The sequence below is a fragment of the Taeniopygia guttata genome, chromosome 2 (assembly GCF_048771995.1).
Source record: "Taeniopygia guttata chromosome 2, bTaeGut7.mat, whole genome shotgun sequence".
Classification (NCBI taxonomy): domain Eukaryota; kingdom Metazoa; phylum Chordata; class Aves; order Passeriformes; family Estrildidae; genus Taeniopygia; species Taeniopygia guttata.
In genome coordinates this window covers 27,654,636-27,675,133 of record NC_133026.1, presented here as the reverse complement: position 1 = coordinate 27,675,133, position 20,498 = coordinate 27,654,636, and the positions used below count along the sequence as shown (strand labels likewise).

Below are 20,498 nucleotides of genomic sequence, written 5' to 3'. Positions count from 1 at the left end.
GCAAAAGCAGCACGAAAAAATGTGCATTCCTTTTATGTTGTGCCCTGTCCCTACAGGAAATCCTTCACATCTCTGCAGCAGGTTTCCTCTGAGCCTCCAAAGCAAGCACAGGAGAAAGCTCAACTATACAATTGCTCATAACAGGAAACAGGAGTCTCAGGAACTAAATCATTGCCTTTCCATTGCCCTCTGCATGCTTGGGCACCCTCTTGTAGAGAAGACTGGTAACTGTGAAGACCCCATTACCTTTGCCTCTGTACTCCGTGGCTTGTAATCATGGGAGAAAGAGGTCCACCTAAGTCACTGCCCGTGAGAGCTACATGTTCTGGTGGTTAAACACAGTTAAAATGTTCCAACAAATGTAATGCATAGCTAAAATTCTCACACACACACAAAAAAATATTCCAGTTTAATCTAGAAGACAAAATCAATCCTCTCCCCCCCCCAAAAAATACTGATCCGAGCATCATGCAGAAAGTTCACTGATTCAGTTTGCATGTTTTGGCAAAACCTTCCTCAACAGTACCATACAAAAACAGCACACATGAAACAAGGAACAATGAACATAGGAGACTCAGTCCCTTCTGCAGCCCATTCAAAAGCCTGTAAAACCTAAATGAAGCCAAACAGGAACATCTCCAGAAGACAACATCAACATCCCCCACACATTTGATTTGTGACAGGCATGGCTTTTCCTCACTGCTAGTCTGCAGCCTCCCAATATACTGCTCCCATAACAACACAGTCTTAAATAGCATAGAATTACCAATGCCTCCAGAAAAAAAAGTCATTTCCTTGTCTCACGGGGGTAAGGAAAATAAACAATTGGATGTTGAGAGCTGATCAGATAATACGACCTTAGAAGTAGTCAAGATAAGGACTTTTAGAGTATCAGCATGGATTAAGCTTTTAGAAAGTAACGGCAGAATTGACTGAACAAGTATTTGTGGGGGAGTGCTAGTTGTTGGGGTTTTTTTGAAATACTGTTTAGCTGATTGAGATCCAGATCAGATTGGAGGGGGAGGGACAGGAAGCAGACATAAAGTGATAACCATGATTTAAATAAGATGCTTTGCAGTTTGATAATGCAGAAGATGCAAACTCTGCAAGTTTCCTCTTGCAACTGTTTAATCTCAAGGCAAATTATATTTGAACTAACATTCACTTCTGATTATGTGAATTGAGGCCTTTTTGTTTCATATGCTTTTAAAAAATATATAACAAAGTCTAGTCAAAGGGGAGAAAAATTGAAAAGAAGAGCATAGATCTATTCTGACTTGATTTGAGGAAAATTTTATTTCAAGGTCAGCTGTATCAACCAAGCATAATACTTTTGCTTATAAAGAAAAAATGAGGAGAAAAGATGTCATACACAGCGCACAGTTGGATATTTATAACAAAATTCTTACAATCAGCAATACCTTCCTTTCATATAGAAAAGCATGTACTTAATATAGTGAGAACAAAAAGCTGTCTGAAATCAAGTTACCATGTTTATTTCCCCCATTGCTGCAGACTTCTCTTTATAGTCACATAAAAAATGCAACTGATCTTAACTGAAGTTGCTTCATTCCTTCCTTTTCTTTGTACACTGTGGCCCAGAGTATGGCAGTCGACATCTACACACATTTGGAGCAATGCATTTCCCTCCGTGCTGGCAGGGCAGTTTACATAGAGCTGAAATGAGACACCAGATACACAGCATGTCTTCAGCACAACACAGCATCATTTTTCTTTTTGTCTCACTGCAGTAGCAGAATTGTTCCCTGGTGACTGCACTGGGGCAGTATAAATAAAAGCATAATAGAAGAACTGAAAAGCAATGTCTCTCAATTTATGGCATTGTGGCCTTCATGGAATACAGGCACGATATGTCTAGTCTTACTTATGCTCCATTTCCCTTTTAAAATACTATAATTTCTGTTCTTTAAGGCACAGGCTTTTTTTGAGATGGATGTCCCCATAAAAGTGGGAGAACAATAAAAATTCCTGCTGAAACTTATTCAAGCTTGTGCTTGGATTCACACCCATGAGGAAACAGTCACCTCATCCTGTCAGTATCTTACGTACTGCCCTCCTCTTCTCCTACAAGAGCAGAGGAAGGCTGAGTGGGCACAGCTTCAGCTACACACCAGTTCAGCTGACAAGCCAGGGGCTGCAATTTATATATGAGTATGTACACCAAAAGAAGTCAAACTTGATGCAGATCTAGTTAGTTTGGGAACTGATTATTTTGACATTAAGAACCTGAACAATTGTGCCATTACTGCAGCTGCAGGGAACTAATCATTCTGTAAGTTCTCTGCAACTCTCACACTTGGCTTTTAATATCACCCTCTATCTCAACACACTGATGACTATAAACCCATTTTGATGGTCAATGGGAACATCAAAATATGACTTGTTAATATTTGCTTGACCATATATATTGTAGAAGAACTAACACTAGCTGACTTAGTGCTACAGCTGTGCCCACAGCCATGAGAAAATATCAGATGCAGAGGACTTAATGCATCCACAATATCCACTTCAAAACCAACGTTTGCATGAGGGTGTTTACAGACTCCCAGAGAGTAAAAAAATAAACCCTTGCCTTTTGTAGTCTCAGTATTATTGCCTTTAGAATCAGGGCAGTGCTTTTACAAGCATACAAAGCCCAAGAAGCCAAGATTAAAGACTTTATAATCACCTGCTTTTGTGAATCAAAGTTTGTAAAAATGGAAGTGGTTGTTCAGTAAGAGTATCAGTACTAATCTGGATTACAGGCAGCTTTCAAAGTTCTAAGAACACATGGAGTTGATTCTATCAATTTATCTTCAAAGTGAGAAGCAAGTTTCAGTTTTACATTTCTATAAAATTTAATGAAGCTTCTAACCCACACCATTGGCAATAGTAATTCTGTAATTTTCAGTTCCTTATACTGAAAATTACAGAAGTACTATACTGAAGTACTATATATATACATAATATACAGAACTACTATATTGTCTGTAAACTGAGACCCTTATACTGGGGTCTCAGTTTACAGACAATATTTCATAAATACCAATGAAACAAACCAAGTAATTAATTTGGTGACAACCAAAATCTGAATCTCTTTCAAAGTGAAAAAGTTATGTGTTTCTGAGTAAATTGAACAGCCATCTACTCCCTATACATACTTGCAAGAGCCCCAGTATGTGGAAGGAGCTCTCAGTTACTATTCTAAGATACCTTCCCTGGAAGCTTTGTTAGGCCCTGAAGATTTGAACACTTTGATTGGTAAATCAAACAAGCAGAGGAAAGGATAAATGAAAAATGTCAGAAGTCATTTACCTAAGTGACATGCTCTACCGACCCATCCAGCTGGGCAGCTACAAATCCCAGGAGCCACACAAGCTCCATTATTCCGACAACCTTGAGGACAAATTGCTACAAGAAAAAGAATGGGTAAGTCAGCAGGATTTATAAAACTGATATAAAAGAATCCTGACAGAATGAAAGATTCAGGATGATACAAGTCAAAATGGCAAAACACATTTCCTTCTAGGTCAGATATTCAACTGGTATAACTCCAAAAACATTTCCAGCACCATGGAAATGGAAAAAAAAAAATGTAGGTACTGTGTTATGAATCTTGGTTTAAATGTGAAAAGTTGTACACCTTGATGCAAAATATTTTCACACTGTTTTATCTGTGTAAGTATCCATAATATTTAGTAGGTCAATTATTTCTGTGGTAATGTAATTTCCATATTATTAGCTTCTTAATACATTTTAAATGTTTTTGTTACTGTAGTTTTAGAATTAATATAAATAGTTTAATGAATCTAGACACGCACCTTCCTGGCATCTTGACCCTGTCCAGCCAGAAGCACACAGGCACTTCACGACTCCATTGACAGAGATGCATTCCCCACCGTTCTGACAGCCTCCTTCACAGCTTACTGTGGAAAACAGCATACACTGGGCATTTCAGAAGCAGCACAGAACTTCAAATAATTGTCTTTAAACAGCTTGTCTGGCATCAACCACTTGTTTTATCACATCTGCAAAAACTAAAATTTCCACTGTTCAGGGCAAGGCACTATTCTACTTCTCACCAGTAACAGGCTGTTCATCAGCTACACCACAGGAACTACTAAAATGCATATTTGTATCTAACTTGCCAAATCACAGTTGGTAAGCCAATAAGATGTGGTGAAGGATTCACATATTTCCTTACCTGACAGGACCAACAGGTAACAAGAGGAAGAAAAGAGGATATTACTTTGACAAATGAACTGATGACTATAGTCAAGTTAAGCAGTGCCTTCCCAAAGGCCAAACACTTGAGTTAGCCTCCTCATTTCAGAATTGTTGTACACATCAAAGCCCTGAAGGCCTCATTAATGAAGCGTTATTTATGCCAGACAAATGATTGGTATCAAATGTGGAGAACACAATCACTGTTCTGTGCTATCAAATGCTTCCTTTTACAAGCATAAATGCATTTTCTACCACCTTCACTGTATTGAAGAAAAACAACTATCCTTCACTGTAAAGATGGACAGTTTGGATGTCTGCTTGATAATTTGTAGATAAAATATCCACATCTCTTGTTCAACCACAAGTATTGAGCACAATTTTAGCTAACAGATCTTTGCCACAAATACTGAACATGCAAGGACATGTAAGTCAAATCCAGCACAGCTGGAAAAGCTTTTCAATGTTTGTTTGCATAAAACTTTGTCACACAATGTAAGTGAATGTATTTTATATTGATTGCATTTGATCCATTACAGTGACAGAGAGAAGTGCATGAGGACTGTATGAAAGCAAATATTACTCCAGTCTTCTAGAAGGGCAAGAAGGACCCAGGGAACTACTGGCTGGTCTGCCTCACCTCAGCTCCTAGAGAGGTAATACAAGAACTGACTCTGAAAATCAAATCCAGCCACATAAAGGACAAGAAAATCATCAGCAGGTCTTCACAGAGAGGGTGACCAAATGCTGGTACAGATTGCCCTGGGAATTGTGGAGTCTCTGTCCTTGGAGGTATTCAAAAGCCATGAAGACATGGCCTTCAGCAGCTGGCTCTAGGTACCCCTGCTTGAGCAGGGAGCTTGGAAATCATGACCTGAAGAGGTTCCTTCCAACATCACCCAGTCTGTGATTTTGTGAGATTCTGTATAGCACATTGTGCCACACCACACACACATCAAAATTGGTCTTTACTACTTCTCTGTCATCTCCCATTACCTCTCAACAATACATTGCCACACACATCCTCAGTGACTGGCCCTCAATCTTAACATCTTGCAGATAATACATAAAAGTTTCAACCACTCAATGCAGAAATATGTATCTCTATGTCTCAATAAATTATTTAGAAAGAATCTGTTATAGAGCTAAATGGAATATTTACATAGCACATAAAAAGGGTATTTTCCAAGGCAAAAAACTTACTCAGATTCTCACAACACATTCCAGTATGTGTACTCCATCCCATCCTCCTGCAAGCATGCAGAACCTCTAGGCCATGCATGTCTTGATAGTAAGGTCAGAGATTCACAGAATTAAGGTCAAAGTGTGTTAGAACCAGGATTTGAGGCATCCTGAATTAATTTAGTATGTTTTCAAACTCCTTGTCTTTCCAAGCTACCACTTCCTTGGATCTTACCTTTATGACAGTATCTACCCCCATACCCAGGAGGACATCTGCATTTTCCAGGTCGGAGGCACTCTCCTCCATTTTTGCATTTTGGATAACACGTAGCTGTAAGAAAAGAAAGGTTGGATATATATTGGTGAATCTTAATAGAGTTACTACTTAAATACATAAGAAATTTGCACATTATTACATTTGCATCACTTTGTCTTAATATTTTCTAAGATATATCTGCCATGTCACCTTACATTGTTGATAAGGTGAAATAATTTCCCTGGAGTGGAGTTTTGTACAAGGAGCACTCTACTACACTAAGCTTTTAAGCACTCAAAACTAAGGAATATTTTGGGCCTGGACAGAATAGGCAGAAGACCCATATTAAACAGGAACACAGACTGCCAAAAAAAGCTTTGGATAACTGGAGAAATAACAGAAAATAGGTGAGAAGAAGAAATGATTCAATAAAAAGATGTTGCAACTTGAGAGGCATCATGTGATTCTTAAGATGAAATATCAAACTCTTTACTGGATTCCTACGTTCATCTTCAGAAAAACTGCATGCTCTGTTCCTTATACCTCTTCTCTAAAATGTCTCCAGAGGTAAGTCAGGATTTTCTTCTCCCCCACACTCTTTTTTCCCCTTTTCTTGCTTCAGCTGGCTTTTCAGAAGCCTTTCTGAAATATACAGTGTTTGTTTAACAAGCATGCAAGACAAATGTATCTTTTCTCACAACTCTAATAATCTGTTGGGAGAAAAGCATCAATGATTATCACAAATCCTGCAACTTTTTCACTGCTGACAGCTTGGATAAGTTTGATAAGGTATGAATAAAAATCTAAATTTTGCAAAATTCTGCATAAATCCATTAATATTGCAAATTAATTACCTATCATGCAGACTCTTTGCTACTTTGAATCAGCCCTGCTATCTGAGAAAACATTTGTTTATTCACACAGAGGTTTTAGAAACCCATCTGTTTCTGGGAGTCTCATCTGAATTAGCTGCTGGTGTGAGATGAGCTCTCTACTTATTCTTTGACTGGATGGGTGAAAAGTATGAAAAAGATGAACACCATCCTGATTTTGTCCTCATATACTTATTGCACTCTCAAGAAACCCAGCTGAAGAATAGAAGACTTTTCACATTAGTACCCACAGAATGAGTACTAGCAGGCAAAGAAAGAACAGAGATGTATGAAAAAAAGAGCTCCCAATTTAAGAAAAATTCTGTTTCTGTGTTATTTCACACAGTTTTCAGTTTGGTTTTTTTGACAGAACAACAGGTGAAGCTTCATTTATCCTTTTTTTTTTTTTTTTGTACATTGATGACCTTACAAGCACAAAGATTCAGTGGTTTCCTTAACAATTCCAGACAGTTCACCTCTCTAGTTCAAGAACTGATCTGCCTCTCCACCCGTATTTCACCTCTCCCCTAAACCCCAAAATGTCTAGAAACCAACAGTTTTTGAAACAGTTCATACAGCATAGTTTTTAATGTACACTACACAGCACATTAGCTATACATTGTTTGTCACCACCTGCTAGCCTCAGCCTCAAAATGAAACAACACTCCATGAAACATTACAGCCCTGAATGAAATTTTCAGCATTTCATGTCAGAGTTTAAAAAAGAAAAACAATAATGTTTCAAATGAAGGACATTGAAAATTAGAAGAAATATTGTACAATTTTTATCACCTCTTCACATAGGACAACATGCAAAGCAAAGGAACTCCTGACACTGAGTGATTTTTCAGCATTTAATAGCCACAAGCTCTACAGTTAGACTTTTAAGCAAGAAAATTAGAAATCTAACGTGTAACATTGAAGAGGGTTTAAACTAAAACTCTTCCTCACAACGCTTACTTTTGCATATTAGGTGGCATTTTCAAAAAATACTTTGTCTCTCCGTGGAAACCAACAGGAACAGACTCCACCCTAGCTTTACACTTCCTACCATGGAAATAAGATGTACAAATGACTCTGTGCATCAGGTAACACCCAGGCAGGAAACAACAGTACTTTTATTAGCACAATGTATTCCAAATAAAAAGAAATCCAGAAAATAACCTACTTTCTACACACTCTTTTGATGCTTTCATTAGTGACTAGTCCTGACTAATTGCACTTAGAGATACTAACTAAATGTTGCTGTGGCTTAGAATGCTGTCAAGACTCTAAAAGCATTCAAGAACCACCTGGATGCAATCCTGTGCATTGCGCTCTAGGATGACCCTGCTTGGGCAGGGATGCTGGACCAGATCACCTTCTGGTCGCTTCCAACCTGATTCTGTGATTCCTTAAATACTTCCCCGGGAAGTATTTAAGCGTGCAGTTAAAGCAGTAGGAGAAATAAAACACCAAAGCCTGTCCAGCGAGTGGTCTCTTACCCAACACCCAAGCGGCAAAAAGCTCTCTCCATAGAGAGAGATGACCCACGGCCATTTCCGACAGCAGGGTCGGCTTACTAACGTGAGGTCTTCCTGCTGGCTTTTGGCTGTGCTCCATCAGTTCGCTATCGCTGCCTCACCTTACCAAAGGGTGCCTTAGCTCTCTTCCTCCCCCTCTCCTTCTTTAGGTCCTCCTGGCACCTCACCACCCGCCTCACACCAGATCCAAACCCGCTCTCCTCAGCCCTTCCCGCAGGGATGTCTGGCCGGAGGGCTGGCACGGGAGGGAGCGAACGCGGCGCTTGTGCCCATCCCGCCGGTGCCGCCCCCGTTACCGTGCTGGCAGCGCTCGCCCTCGTAGCCCTTGGAGCAGAGGCAGGAGCCGTCGGCGAGGCAGAGCCCGCCGTGCCGGCAGCGCGGGCTGCAGGCGGCGGCCGGGCCGGGGCCCAGCGCGCTCAGCCACAGCCACAGCCACAGCCACAGCAGCAGCAGCGGCCCCGGCCCGCCGCCGGCCCGCCGCGCCATGCCCGGCCGGGCAGCCCCGCCTCGGGCAGCTGGGCCCGCTCCGCTCCGCTCGCTGCCCGCTCAGCCCGCTCCTTCAGCTCCTCTCGCTTTTACCCTCTCAGTCCGCTCCCACTCCTCCTCCTCCTCCTCAGGTCCGGCCTCCCCGTCCCGCCGCCCCGCGCCGTGTCACGGCGGCTGGGAGCCCCCCCGAGCGCCCTGACCCCAGCGGTCACCGAGCGCCTCAGGGCCGGGGTGCCGGAAAAGGAGGCTCAGGGGGGACCTTGTCACCCTCCACTGCTCCCTGAAAGGGGTTTGGAGCCAGCTGGGGGCTTCCGCCTCTTCTCCCAGCGACAGGACAGGACAAGATGACAGACTCCCAGGCTGCACGGCGGGAGGTTTAGGCTGGACAGTAGGAGGAATTTCTTGCCAGAAAGGGTTTCTAGACATTGGAACAGGCTGCCCAAGGAGGTAGTAGGGTCATCATCCCTCAGTGTTTGAGGAAAGACTGGATGTGGCGCATAGTGACTTAGTGGTGGTTCGGTCATAGAATGGACTCAATCTTCTCAGAGGTTTTGTCGGACCTGACTGATCTTGTGATTTTATCTGCAGGCACAGAGGCCTCCAACAGCAGAGGACCAGTCACCAGATCGTCACACGAGGTGTTGGACAAGGAGCCCACCTTAGCGCCTGGCCTGCTGGCACACCAAACATCTGCTGGCCCTGTCACCACTTCCAGGACTTCCAGGACAGCACAGCTCTGAACTCCCACCCCATTTGAGACCCTACAGACTCTGATTTCCATACACTTCCATCTTTAAAGGTGCCATATGTGAATATCACGACGCGATAGTCAAAGAAAGATTTCAGGGAGAGGACTGATGGACTGAACTCACTGCCACCTGACAGAGAGGAATACAGGTCTCATGGAATTGTAAAATGGCTTGGTTCGGAAGGGGCCTTAAAAATAATCTGGTTCCAACACCCCTGCCATGAACAGGCACATCTTCCACTTCAAAGCCTTATCCAGCCTGTCCTTGAACACTTTCAGGGATGTGACATCCACAGCTTCTCTGGGCAACTTATGCTAGTCACCACCCTCACAGTAAAGAATTTCTTCTTTATATCTGATCTAAATTTACTCTTTCTCAATTTGAAGACATTTACTCATGTCTTTTCACTGCATACCCTCATCAAAAGTTCCTCTCCAACTCTTCTGTGGTTCCTTTAGGTACTGGAAGGTGCTCTAAATTCTTCCCAGAATATTCTTTTCTTCAGCATGAATAGCCACAGCTCTCAGCCTGGCTTTACAGAAGAAGTACCCCAGCCCTCTGAGCATATTGACTGCTCCTCTCTGGACTTGCTCCTTACCATGCTGTTTCTGGGAATGAAACAGCATTCTGGCTTGAGTACAATTCTGTGACAAAATAGCAATATCTTTCCATTTAATCATGTATTTCTGTTGCAAAGAACACAAACATAGATGATAAGAAAACATTTTTTTCTCTCATTATTTCCAATATTTAACAAGATTTTCCTATAAGTTCAAAAGTATCCTAGAGAAAAGACACACTTTCAACACCAAGACTCAGCCCAGTGGAGTATTTTCAGATGACTTGGAATGACCAATAGTGAAAAAGAGACATTGTAAGCACCTATATAGAGAGTCTACAGAAAAGTGAAATGAGCCTCATGCCTTTTGAAATACTAAGGGAAAACCAAGTCTTGTCGTCTACTGTGAGGGTTGACTTTGAATTACTTTTGCAAGTGGGATAAAACAGCTCCATTTGTCTTCCAAATGAAGCAGGAGTATGATTTGGTAACTGCTTTTATTTTGATTGGAAATTAAAATTTGTCTGATTGCCCTGTAATTGACAGAATAAAAAATGTACTTCTGTTGTAAAACTGGTTTTAATCCCTTTTCACGCCCACAGAACATGGAACATACAGTTCATAGCAGGAGTAGAATACAAGGCAAATCTGCTGCCAATAGCATGAGGTGCTGTCTGGCTTCTTGCAAAGGTTAAGGCACATATAATATTATCTTTGCAAGACTACATTTAGACTTTCAAGTAGCAAAATACCATAAAATAATTAAACAAGAGCAACCTGAATAGTTGACTAAAACATGCACAGTTCCCTCTTGTGCATGCCTAGGCAGCCAAAGCAACATTTAGAGGATACATACATACAATTACATTTGTCCTGTGCAAACCTGCACAGCAAATATCCTTTCAAGTAGTAATGATGAAGCAAAAAGCCTTGATGATTTAATTACTCATGCACAAGTTGCCATAGTGTGTTGATTTGCTATCTAGAATAAGGACATCCAAACCCCATTCCTATTGCAGTTCCAGTTGTGGTGAGGAGAACAGGATCCCCTGTTTTCACATGCAGTATTCCTTCTTGCAAGGACAGGAGTAATAGGATTATGCAGTGATACCACTTTTAGTAAAACTACTTGCCAGAAATATATTGTGGAATAAATTCTTCCCAAAAGCTTCCTTTGTGCCATCCCCACAAGAACAAAATGAGAAAAGAACTGAAGACACTGTATTGTTCTCAGAGTATATCATAATTTTGCACCTCCTTGACTTCTGCCAATAATTTTGTGCATATTGATTTCTTCACAGAAATATTTTTTCAATTACTGTCTTTCCTCTATAAGACAGTTTTATGTGGAAGTGTGCCTTTCTGATATTAATGCCTAGCAACAACTCCTTCATATAGAATTCTTTTCAGATTTTAAGAGCTATTCTTCATTATTCATGATTTTTAAAGCACTATTTATTTTCAGTTCCATATCCCATCTTCTCTATTCTAGCAAGATCACTTTTGGTGGCTCAGATTAATTAAAACCCTCTTTTTATTTCGCTTCTGGTTTCCTTTGAGGTTCTTAAAATAATTAATACCAAAGAAAATAATCATATTTTGAAATATGGCGAGTGCCCCATCAGAGGGGATAATTGAATGCAGACTATATTAAATAAGCTTGCCCAGGTGTTTCACTGAATGAAGTAAATTTGTTTAAACATTATCTTCTGTAGGAAGGATTAGGCTGTTTCACCATTTTTGTGCATCTAAATTAATCTCAGGGCTTATCAAATTTGCTGAGTGCATGTCTGCATTTACAAATGATTGAATCATGTTAACAGAAGTTCTCATTGAAAACAGAAATGCTTCCAGGTATCCAACATGCTTTAGCCTTAGAAACACAATTTGATTTAAAACCAAAAAAAAACCCAGCAAACAAAACCCAGCAGGTAGTTTGAAAAAATGAAATTTTTAAGTTTAACAAAGAGAATTAAGATTCATTCACTATTGTCATAATGGTCATATTTAATATTTCTTTTCAAAATAAAACCAAAATAAGGCAGTTTTAGCAGTAGGACATTCACGGGCTCATTTTTGTGTCAACATCCTCCTGATACACTGTATCATAGCAATATGCAATAGCCTCTTGAGGGATGCTGCTGTCAGTCCAAAGAAGACAGGGAAGAAATGAACTCTCCATTATAATCAGAGTTAAAGTACTCTGTGGAGTGGTATATTATGAGAATAAGGATGCTCACCTGGATTCTGGGATTCTGCTCCATGTAAGGCAAAGCAGGTACAAAACTGGGGTCCCCAACAACCCTGTAGGAAGACTTCTGGCCAGCTTAGAGCATGTGCACATGTCTCTTGCCTATTTCAAAGATTTTTATTTCATTGCAGTGTGAAAAACATTCAGGAAGTGCAAGCTCAGATCTTCACATGCCATGGAATTTATGAGCCAGCCAGCTGTAATACAGCACAGCCTCCTCTCAGTAGTAAAAACTTATACGAAAACAATAAGCTTAGAAATTGGGATACAAAACCTTAGAGGGTGCTTGTGCAGAGGTGATGCACAACCATCTAATAAAATGTCAGTATCTCAATAATCAACTGGAATTGTTGGGATGAGAGGTAATATTAGAAGGTGTATTACAGAGCTGCTTCTTTACTAGCCCTCTGCAGTATGTGCAGTTCCAACCTCTGGCACAATCATCACTGCACTGTTACAGCTGCACTGGGAGCTGTACTTAAGTACATCTAAAAAATGTGTCATCCAGAGATGATGCTTTCTTTATCAGTGTCCCATCACAGGTAGCAACCCCATTTATAAGTGCTTTTCAGCATAACTTGGTCTCTATTCTACCATGTGTAGATGAGCCATCAGGTAATGGTACAGCTAAGCAGCATTGATCACAGCTGTATCTCAACTCAAGCCCACATCAAGGCTGTCAGATAATAGGACTTATGACCAACAGCAGTCTTTTTGTTGACAGCTTGAATACTGATCTGTCTTCCGGTGCAATTGGGCTACAGTGGCATTTCAATGAAAGTCACTTTAATTCTGCTAAAAGACAGAAAATTATATATGGGTTTATTTTCAAACATGCCCATGTGTGAACTAGGTAAGCAGAAATATTATACATGCACAGGCTATGTACAAACATTCATCCACAACTGCCAGACACATCTCTTCTTGGTGTCCAAAATTAGGAGGCTCTCTGGAGATTGTCCCCATTAGTGCACCTAACACTGGTTCCATAATATGAAACCCTATTTTAATTTATATTAAATTAATGCATTAATCCAAATGATGCCAGCCCTCTATGCAACTTCAAATCATTATTCTAATAAGTAATTTTCTTCACATAACAAACTCTCAATATATAAGCTAAAGTCAACAAGACTGATGTGCACTGAAGTTCCTGTTCACAGATTCATCTTGCTTACTATACAGAAACATGAAAAAGGTATATGCTAGTGAGATACTTCAGAATTAACACTTCAATCATTTCAATTAGTTATAAATCTCTCAGATTGCCACCTTATGGAGGCATTTACAATTAGAGTGCTGAATAAATCTGTGCCTGTGGACGCTGGGTAACCCAAAGCACTACAAGAGTATTGTCAAAAGACCAGCCAGGCTCACTTGGAACAATTTAACTCTGTTCGAAGCTTTGTTCTATGCAAGTCAAGGTCACCCAGCCACTACTCCCTCTTTTGAATCTTGGATGTAAATTGCCTGACAGGAAAAGAAACAACATTTCTTCTGCCCATTAAAAGAGTACTGAGAAAAAAGATCAAGGCTTGTCTTGCTGCTTGGCAAACAGTGCAGCTTTCAGCAGTAACCTTAATTTGTTGTTGGATCTGATTCTATCTTTCAGGATAGTTTGGTGATGTCTAAGTAAGAAACCTTTCAGAGCCAGTTTCTACAGAGCCAGTAGACCAGTGTTTCTTTACCTTATTTCACAAACATAAAGCATTACTTCAAAATTGCAATTTTATAAAAGAAGGCCCTGATACTCCACTGCAACCAGGAGAGACCAAATGTCTGCACAAATATAACATCCAGTTTAACTTGAAAACTAAGGCCAGTATCACCTTAATTGAGGGATTTTCTGCTCATGTTCAGGTGTTGAGATCAGCCCCATTCTGTAGATGCACCATCTGAAACATGCTGAGCAGGCACCCGTCAGTGGAAACCCAAACCTATGATTAATATTCAAAAATTACTCTTAAGGACCAAAGTCCAGCTGAAGCAAGACTGCAAGACACTTAAGTATCACATCCAACTTCTTTTAGAGCCATATGGAAACCTCCTTATTTTTGTTAGTACTACAGTATCAGACCTTATATTCTGGCAAATAAAAGGGCATGATACTGCAAGGTTCCTTCCAAGGTTATCTTGAATTTCTATTTGGCCTGGAGTTTAGGGGACTCAGTCTCTCACAATACCATCAAAGCCAAACCGAAATAGTCCTCTTCTCATCTGCTTTTCTTTCTGCATTGCATGAAGTTGGCTTGCTTTCTGCATTGCATGAAGTTGGCTTGTAAATGAAAATAATTCCATTTTCTCACCACTCATGGGCTCTCAGCCATGTCCCTCAGAAATAAATATGGAATTTTTTTGGTCCTGGAATCTTATATTTTTCCCTCAAAGAAATTTGGCATAATATTCAGTGAAAAGAGTTATTGAATAGTACTTGGGGTAACTATTGAGTATAACTCAGATACCACTACTGTACACAGTATAATACCAGGGGCCTAATGTTCTGTAAATTAGTTTAAGTGGAAAATCCATATACACAATTCATCCTGATTAACTTGAGGAAAAAAAGCAAGAGGCAAAATACTAATTCTAAGATAGGTTTTTTTTTTTTAATATTGAGTAGTGAATTTTACAGAATTCAGCTTTATATCTATGAACTTCCTGCAGTATGAAGTACAACTGATTATTTGGTATTTATATAGTTGCTATTGTATCATAATTCCCATACACACACTGCTGTAAGTCAGAGCAGACACTACTGAAGCTGACCCAGAGCAAAACTAGTGTGAGTAGAAGCATTCAGAGACTCATCCTTAAGAATAAAGATATCACTTTTTCTGCCACAGAAACACTGCCAACTTTAGGGTGAATGTGGCTACTGTTCAGCAGGGCACAGCAACATTATCCACCAGTGTGAAACAGGAAATGAACAAAAAAAAACCCCACATCTAATTGATATTTAAATATGGTAGGATGTAATTACTCATGCTGGAATTCATTCAAAGAATCAGCTCTCTCAATGCTCCCTTATTTAAAAAAAGAAAAAAGTAAATCAGTTCTTTACTGTCCGCCAGCAGAGAAGACTTAGGTTTGGCAGATGATTGTTAAAAAATTGGTTCAAAACATATTTCTCTGTTTTTCCTGTCATCATTATGTTTATTATGCTTCAAATCTACATCTGAACAAAGAAAGTGGTAGCTCAGTTAAACAGTACTTAGAAGTTTAAGCCCTTTCTTTACAAGTTTAAAATTAATTGTAAATGTTTCCAGCTTGTATTCATTTTTACAGTACTTCTGAGGGGAAATTAAACAGCAGAACCACTTTACAAATGGTGAGACAACAAAAAGTGTTTTGGCAACTCATATTTAGAGCTAATAGCAAAGCTGAAGTATACGTGGTATTGTTTGGGCCACAATTGAAGCATGACAGCATGACTAATGGAAATGTGTCTTCATGTGATGTGGGGTTGTCTGGCCAGGATATGAATATATGAAAAGAAGGAAGTCAGACAGTCATTTATTTCTAAAGACCTCTGTCATTAATCTAAAAACCATTGGCAAGTATCATCTTTCCTAACTGCAGAGGTATGAGCATGTCAAGGGAGCACACCTCTAACTTAAACAGAGCTGGAACTGAGCCCTAGAAACTTAGAAAGTGAGAATTCCTAAACATAAATCCTTAATGACTACAGAGCAAACAGGTTGATATTGAATTAAAATTAATGTTAGCCAACATACAAAAAAGGGGAAAATTATCATTAATATCAATCAAAATGTCTCAAATCTACTCTGACTCACACATGTGTACCTACACATGCCAGGTGTAGAAGAGGTGGAAGAAATTAATATATCCAGAAAATTTTAACGTTTGCAGAAAAAAACTCCATATTTGTCATTGTCCCCTTTAAACCTCAAATTACATAGGTGATCTCCAGTTATTCAGCTCAGCTCTCTCTGCCATTTATACACCACTGTGCTCTACTTAAACTCAACCCCTTGATGGACACTAACTCTAATGGACACTTTTGTCTGCACTGATTGAATTTTAAAACTTGTGACAAAGAGTTAAGTATGTAATCCTAGAAAATTCAAGCAGATAAACACAATTTTTACACTACAATTACAGTTCGTTTATTTTATTTATTTGTGTGTGTATATCTTTTGAACTCCTAGGGTATGTAACAATATTCCTAATTTCAGTTTTAGAAATGCAAAATAGCAACTTTGTACACGCATGCACAGCTGGGAACACATGTCCATGAAACAGAGCCTGAGGTGGCCTGGCATTCCAGCACAGTCCAAGTCCAAAAATCCTGAAAATCAGTCTTCCAAGACAAAAGATTCTCCATTTTCTGGTTTACACATCCCATCTACAAGCAATAGCAGTGAAATCCCTTGCATTATCTTAGGTGATTTTGACATTTCTTTAAACCAATTTCTTAGGTTGTATCTCTTCTGGGAATCTTCCTTCTCTATGTTACAGAATTACAATTGCACATTATAAGAGAATCTCCAATGTGGAGGCAGGACAAATTTTATCACATGATCATTTCACAACTTCTCATTTTATTCATGATTATTCTTAAGTGGTTTAAATCCAGCACTGACATAGTTGGCAGATACCAAAGTCTGGGATCCTGGTCCTCACAAGTGGCAATTCAATGTAAATAAAATAGATCTTTCTGCACCTAATTGCCATCCACTGGGAGACTCAGAAATCCTTGGGTGAAATGTGCCCCATGGGCACAAAATGATCACATATCTCTGTGCTGATCCTGCCCAGAGCTGTATAATGGAAGCTGCACCACATATATAAAACTTAGATGCTGAACAGAAGAGTACAGAGCTATGGCAAACACAGTTCTGGCTTGGAACACAGAAGAAGAAAGCTCAGCAAAAATGTTTCAGACAATTTAAACTAAAACACTGACTACAAATTTAACTGAGTACACTTGATGAAGATGAGACTAATAAAAGCCCAGCTGCTTAGCACTTTTGACTTTCAGCTCACACTGCTTGCATGCAAGATGATTTTGGTTCCAAATTGAATATTGCTGGCTGGAAATTAATAGGTAGGCTGAACATATGCTTGCTTTCTTGTTTTAAGAGAAAAAAATAATCAAAGTTTAAAATGTGAAGTCTGAAAACCAGCCTCGGTTATGCAAACAGATCTCAAGGCAACCTCTTCTTCTTTGCAATGATAAATATTAATGTAAAAATCTTTCATTTTTACTGATTTCAATCATGAAAAAGTCCAATCCTGCATTACTCTTCTGTGCCTTAAACAACTAGACAATACTAAACAGACCTTCCCCTTTTTAGGTTTTAAAACATACTTTCATTAAGAGCCTTAGAAATTTTTCTAAGGCAAAACAGAATAAAACAGCATAAATACAATTTAGTTAATACTATTAGATTATGATATTTCCATCCTCTCTTTAGAATGTTGCCCAGTGGCAGCAGTTTTCATTTCTAAAAATAATTTCGTACCTATAATTTTATTTTGCCACAATTAAAACTAGTAACAAACATGTCACCAATAATATTTGCCAGCAAAATCTTTCAAAAGGTAGCATATCTGCACTATAAAAATTGTGTCATATTCTCATACATATTTGCCCATTTTTCGAGATATGCTCTTCTGTCTTAAGACCCTGTATTGGTGATTACAGAGGCTGACAAAAATATTACAGTACAGGATGTCAAATGTTGCTCTGTGAAGTTATTTTAAGAGCCTGTTAAGGTGGATTGCAGAATTAATGCAGGTTGCAGGACCCTGTTTTAAGACAAATCATTATTAGAAGGTGCTTGACTTAATTTTATGGGGCTGATATTTTCATGCTTTATACTGTATTAGCTTATGGGCTAAAATAAACCACGTAGCTGATGAAGGAAAGAGTAAACTTATTTTTATCTGTCTGGTAGAATTTCTAGAGTTGGTCACTTGCTTTGGGTAAGCTAGTGTCCTGCTGCCCTGGCACCTTAAATTAAGATGGCCCTGCATGTGCAAATCAATATATATACTTGCAAGGAAGAAAGCAATGAAAGAGGCATGCTCTTTTCTGTAAATCGTATATCCTCTAATTCCCTTTTTTTTTAATGGCACTCAGAGGAGCACACGGGCTGCAGATCACAAATGGGGAGCCATCACTTCCCTCCCCAGCCAGCTCAAGGGTGGCATTCAAGTGTTCCAGATGCAATTCAAACTGCCCTTTACACTTGGTAATCAATATGAAACATCACTAATGTCTAACACTCACCATTAGAAGTGGTTTTTACACTTCGAAAGTGTTTTTTACATTTCAAAAGAAGATAAGGCTAATGGGAACCTGCACTATCCCAATGGTTCCAAGCACTCTGGGTCACTGCACCCCTTCTTAGCCCTTATCCAGTACCAGCATCCTACACAAACAAAAACTCCCAGTATATAAAATTATCTTAGTGAAAAAATAGAGAAGCCAAATAGCCCTAAAAAGGGGATGTTTCCCATCATAAAAAAGTATGCCACCAGTGGCTGCCTGCCAGCAGAGACTGTGAGAAAGAAAGGAGGACACCAGCTGCTCTAGAGCAGCACAATCAAAACCAGGTAGCAGTCATTCTGCCTACTCAAAAATCACCCCACTGGAGCCTCCCCAGTGCAAAACCAGTGCTATGGCCCAGGTACTGGCCAATAGCAGTCCAATGCTACTATTTCTGGGCATGCTTGTGGATATAGTTTTCATCAGTTACTGTCATTGTCCCAGTGAGGCTAATCACAGAAATAAAATGAGCAGTATACAGCCAAAGCCAAGCAAGATTGGTTTTAAAGTAGTACCAAACAAGGGAAGTTGTAACAAATAGAATTGTAGAAGCATGTGTTATATTTCCGTTTCATAATAATAAAAATAGTTGTCTGGAAAAATGAAGTTTTATTTCCTATTTTCAGTGGTAAGAACACCTACATGGAATAATTCCATATTCATAGCTGTTTCTTCTCTACAGCTATTATCTGCAAGCTGACATGGAAGTCAAGACACAATACAGTCTAGTGCAGTGAATGGAGTTATTATGAGACTGTAAGAACTTTTGTCTTCTTTGGAACCCTCACGCTAGCTACAGGCAATTATGAATTTGCAATAGACGGAGAGGACCCAGCAATCTGCACAGCTCACACAGTGCATCCCATTGTCTCACTGGCACTTGGTGAGCTGTTCACAGATTATGGATACAGCAGAGTTAATGTGGACTGTAAATACCTTAATGTCTTCCTTGCTTATGTCATTCCTGAGCATTAGCTCTCCATCTGTAGAATATTGTCTGAGCTGCTACAGATATGTCTATTCAAATATGTCTTAATATTCAGCTGACTGTTCCTTTTTGACACATCAAAGAGCCAATAATGATGTATTTTTTGACATTCCTAAAACTGCTCCCCATGTATCTCAATTACTTGCCCCCAGCAAAATGGCTGCAGTTATTAGCTTGTGCTTCGCTGTGTCATTTGTGTTATTCCAGTTCAATGTGAAGTATGATTTCCTGCCACTTATTTGCTGATGGCAACTAGCTGCCTTTCCTTCCCCCCTGAGGTTCTGTTTCCCCTCCAAAGCATACTAGATATTTTGCTGGCCAGAAGCATAATTATTCTTCACTGTCAGTAAATTCGTCAGTTTCTGTTCTGTTTAGGTTCTGTTAACATCCAGGATATTGGTACTATACTTAATTAGTAACAAATAAACTTCTAGAGTATAATTAAGAGGTATTTTTAAACTACCAAATCCAAACAGCTAACAGTACACTATCTGATATGGTCAAAAAAAAGACAGGCATAGAAAAATTACCTGGAATTTATGATTTTTTGGTTGTTGTTGTTGATCGCCTTGGATTGTAGTCTTTGACTCCAAAATACAATTTCATATTAACATATGCACAGTAATGCTATAAACTGCTTTGGCAGAGGTTTTTAGTTTGGTTTTGTGAAGAAGAATGAGTGTTTAATTTAATCTTCTTAGAATCAGCCAAAAATAAAGCTCACTGAAAATCATTCCCATCTGTGTTATTTCCATTTGTCAGAAGAATATAACAATTTTGTAGATTTTTAAAATTCAATTTCCATTAAACACTGGTTACAGAAATAGTCTTTTGTCTATTTCTGGGCATCACATGTAGCTATCTTGGAGTCTCTGATGAAACTGGTGGGGGATTCAGTGCCTAACAATGCACTGAAAACAAATAAAATCCAAACAGTGAAAAAAACCCCAAGAAACAAACAGCTGAAGTCGGGATAAATGGCAGTCAAAGCATGAAGGCAACAGAAGCATGTCTATCCCACATAATCCCATGTTCTTGCCTACTTCATTATTCCCTTTACTGTTTTCTGTACATTGCATTTCCAGACTGTGCAATTAGATGATTGATTGTTGA

At 39.3% G+C, this 20,498-nt stretch overlaps 1 protein-coding gene across 2 annotated transcripts; it reads right to left on the bottom strand.

Moving 5' to 3' along the window:
* Positions 1–1,277: 1,277 nt before the first annotated feature.
* LOC100228369 (von Willebrand factor D and EGF domain-containing protein) lies at positions 1,278–8,615 on the bottom strand. Of its 2 annotated transcripts, none has more exon segments than NM_001309490.1 (5): positions 1,278–1,677; positions 3,316–3,411; positions 3,822–3,926; positions 5,642–5,737; positions 8,354–8,615. In NM_001309490.1, coding segments are annotated over 5 exon segments (597 nt in total). In that variant the 5' UTR covers positions 8,544–8,615; the 3' UTR covers positions 1,278–1,567.
* Positions 8,616–20,498: the final 11,883 nt, after the last annotated feature.

Bases quoted from the DNA above. Each gene is read 5' to 3' on its own strand.
- LOC100228369 (XM_041713896.1), bottom strand. From the start codon at position 8,136: ATGGAGCACAGCCAAAAGCCAGCAGGAAGACCTCACGTTAGTAAGCCG. The intron at 5,738-8,018 runs GTAAGAGACCAC...CTTTTCTTACAG, and splicing joins TTTTGCCGCTTGGGTGTTGG to CTACGTGTTATCCAAAATGC. The intron at 1,678-3,315 runs GTAAATGACTTC...GTCTCATTTCAG, and splicing joins CGGTAGAGCATGTCACTTAG to CTCTATGTAAACTGCCCTGC.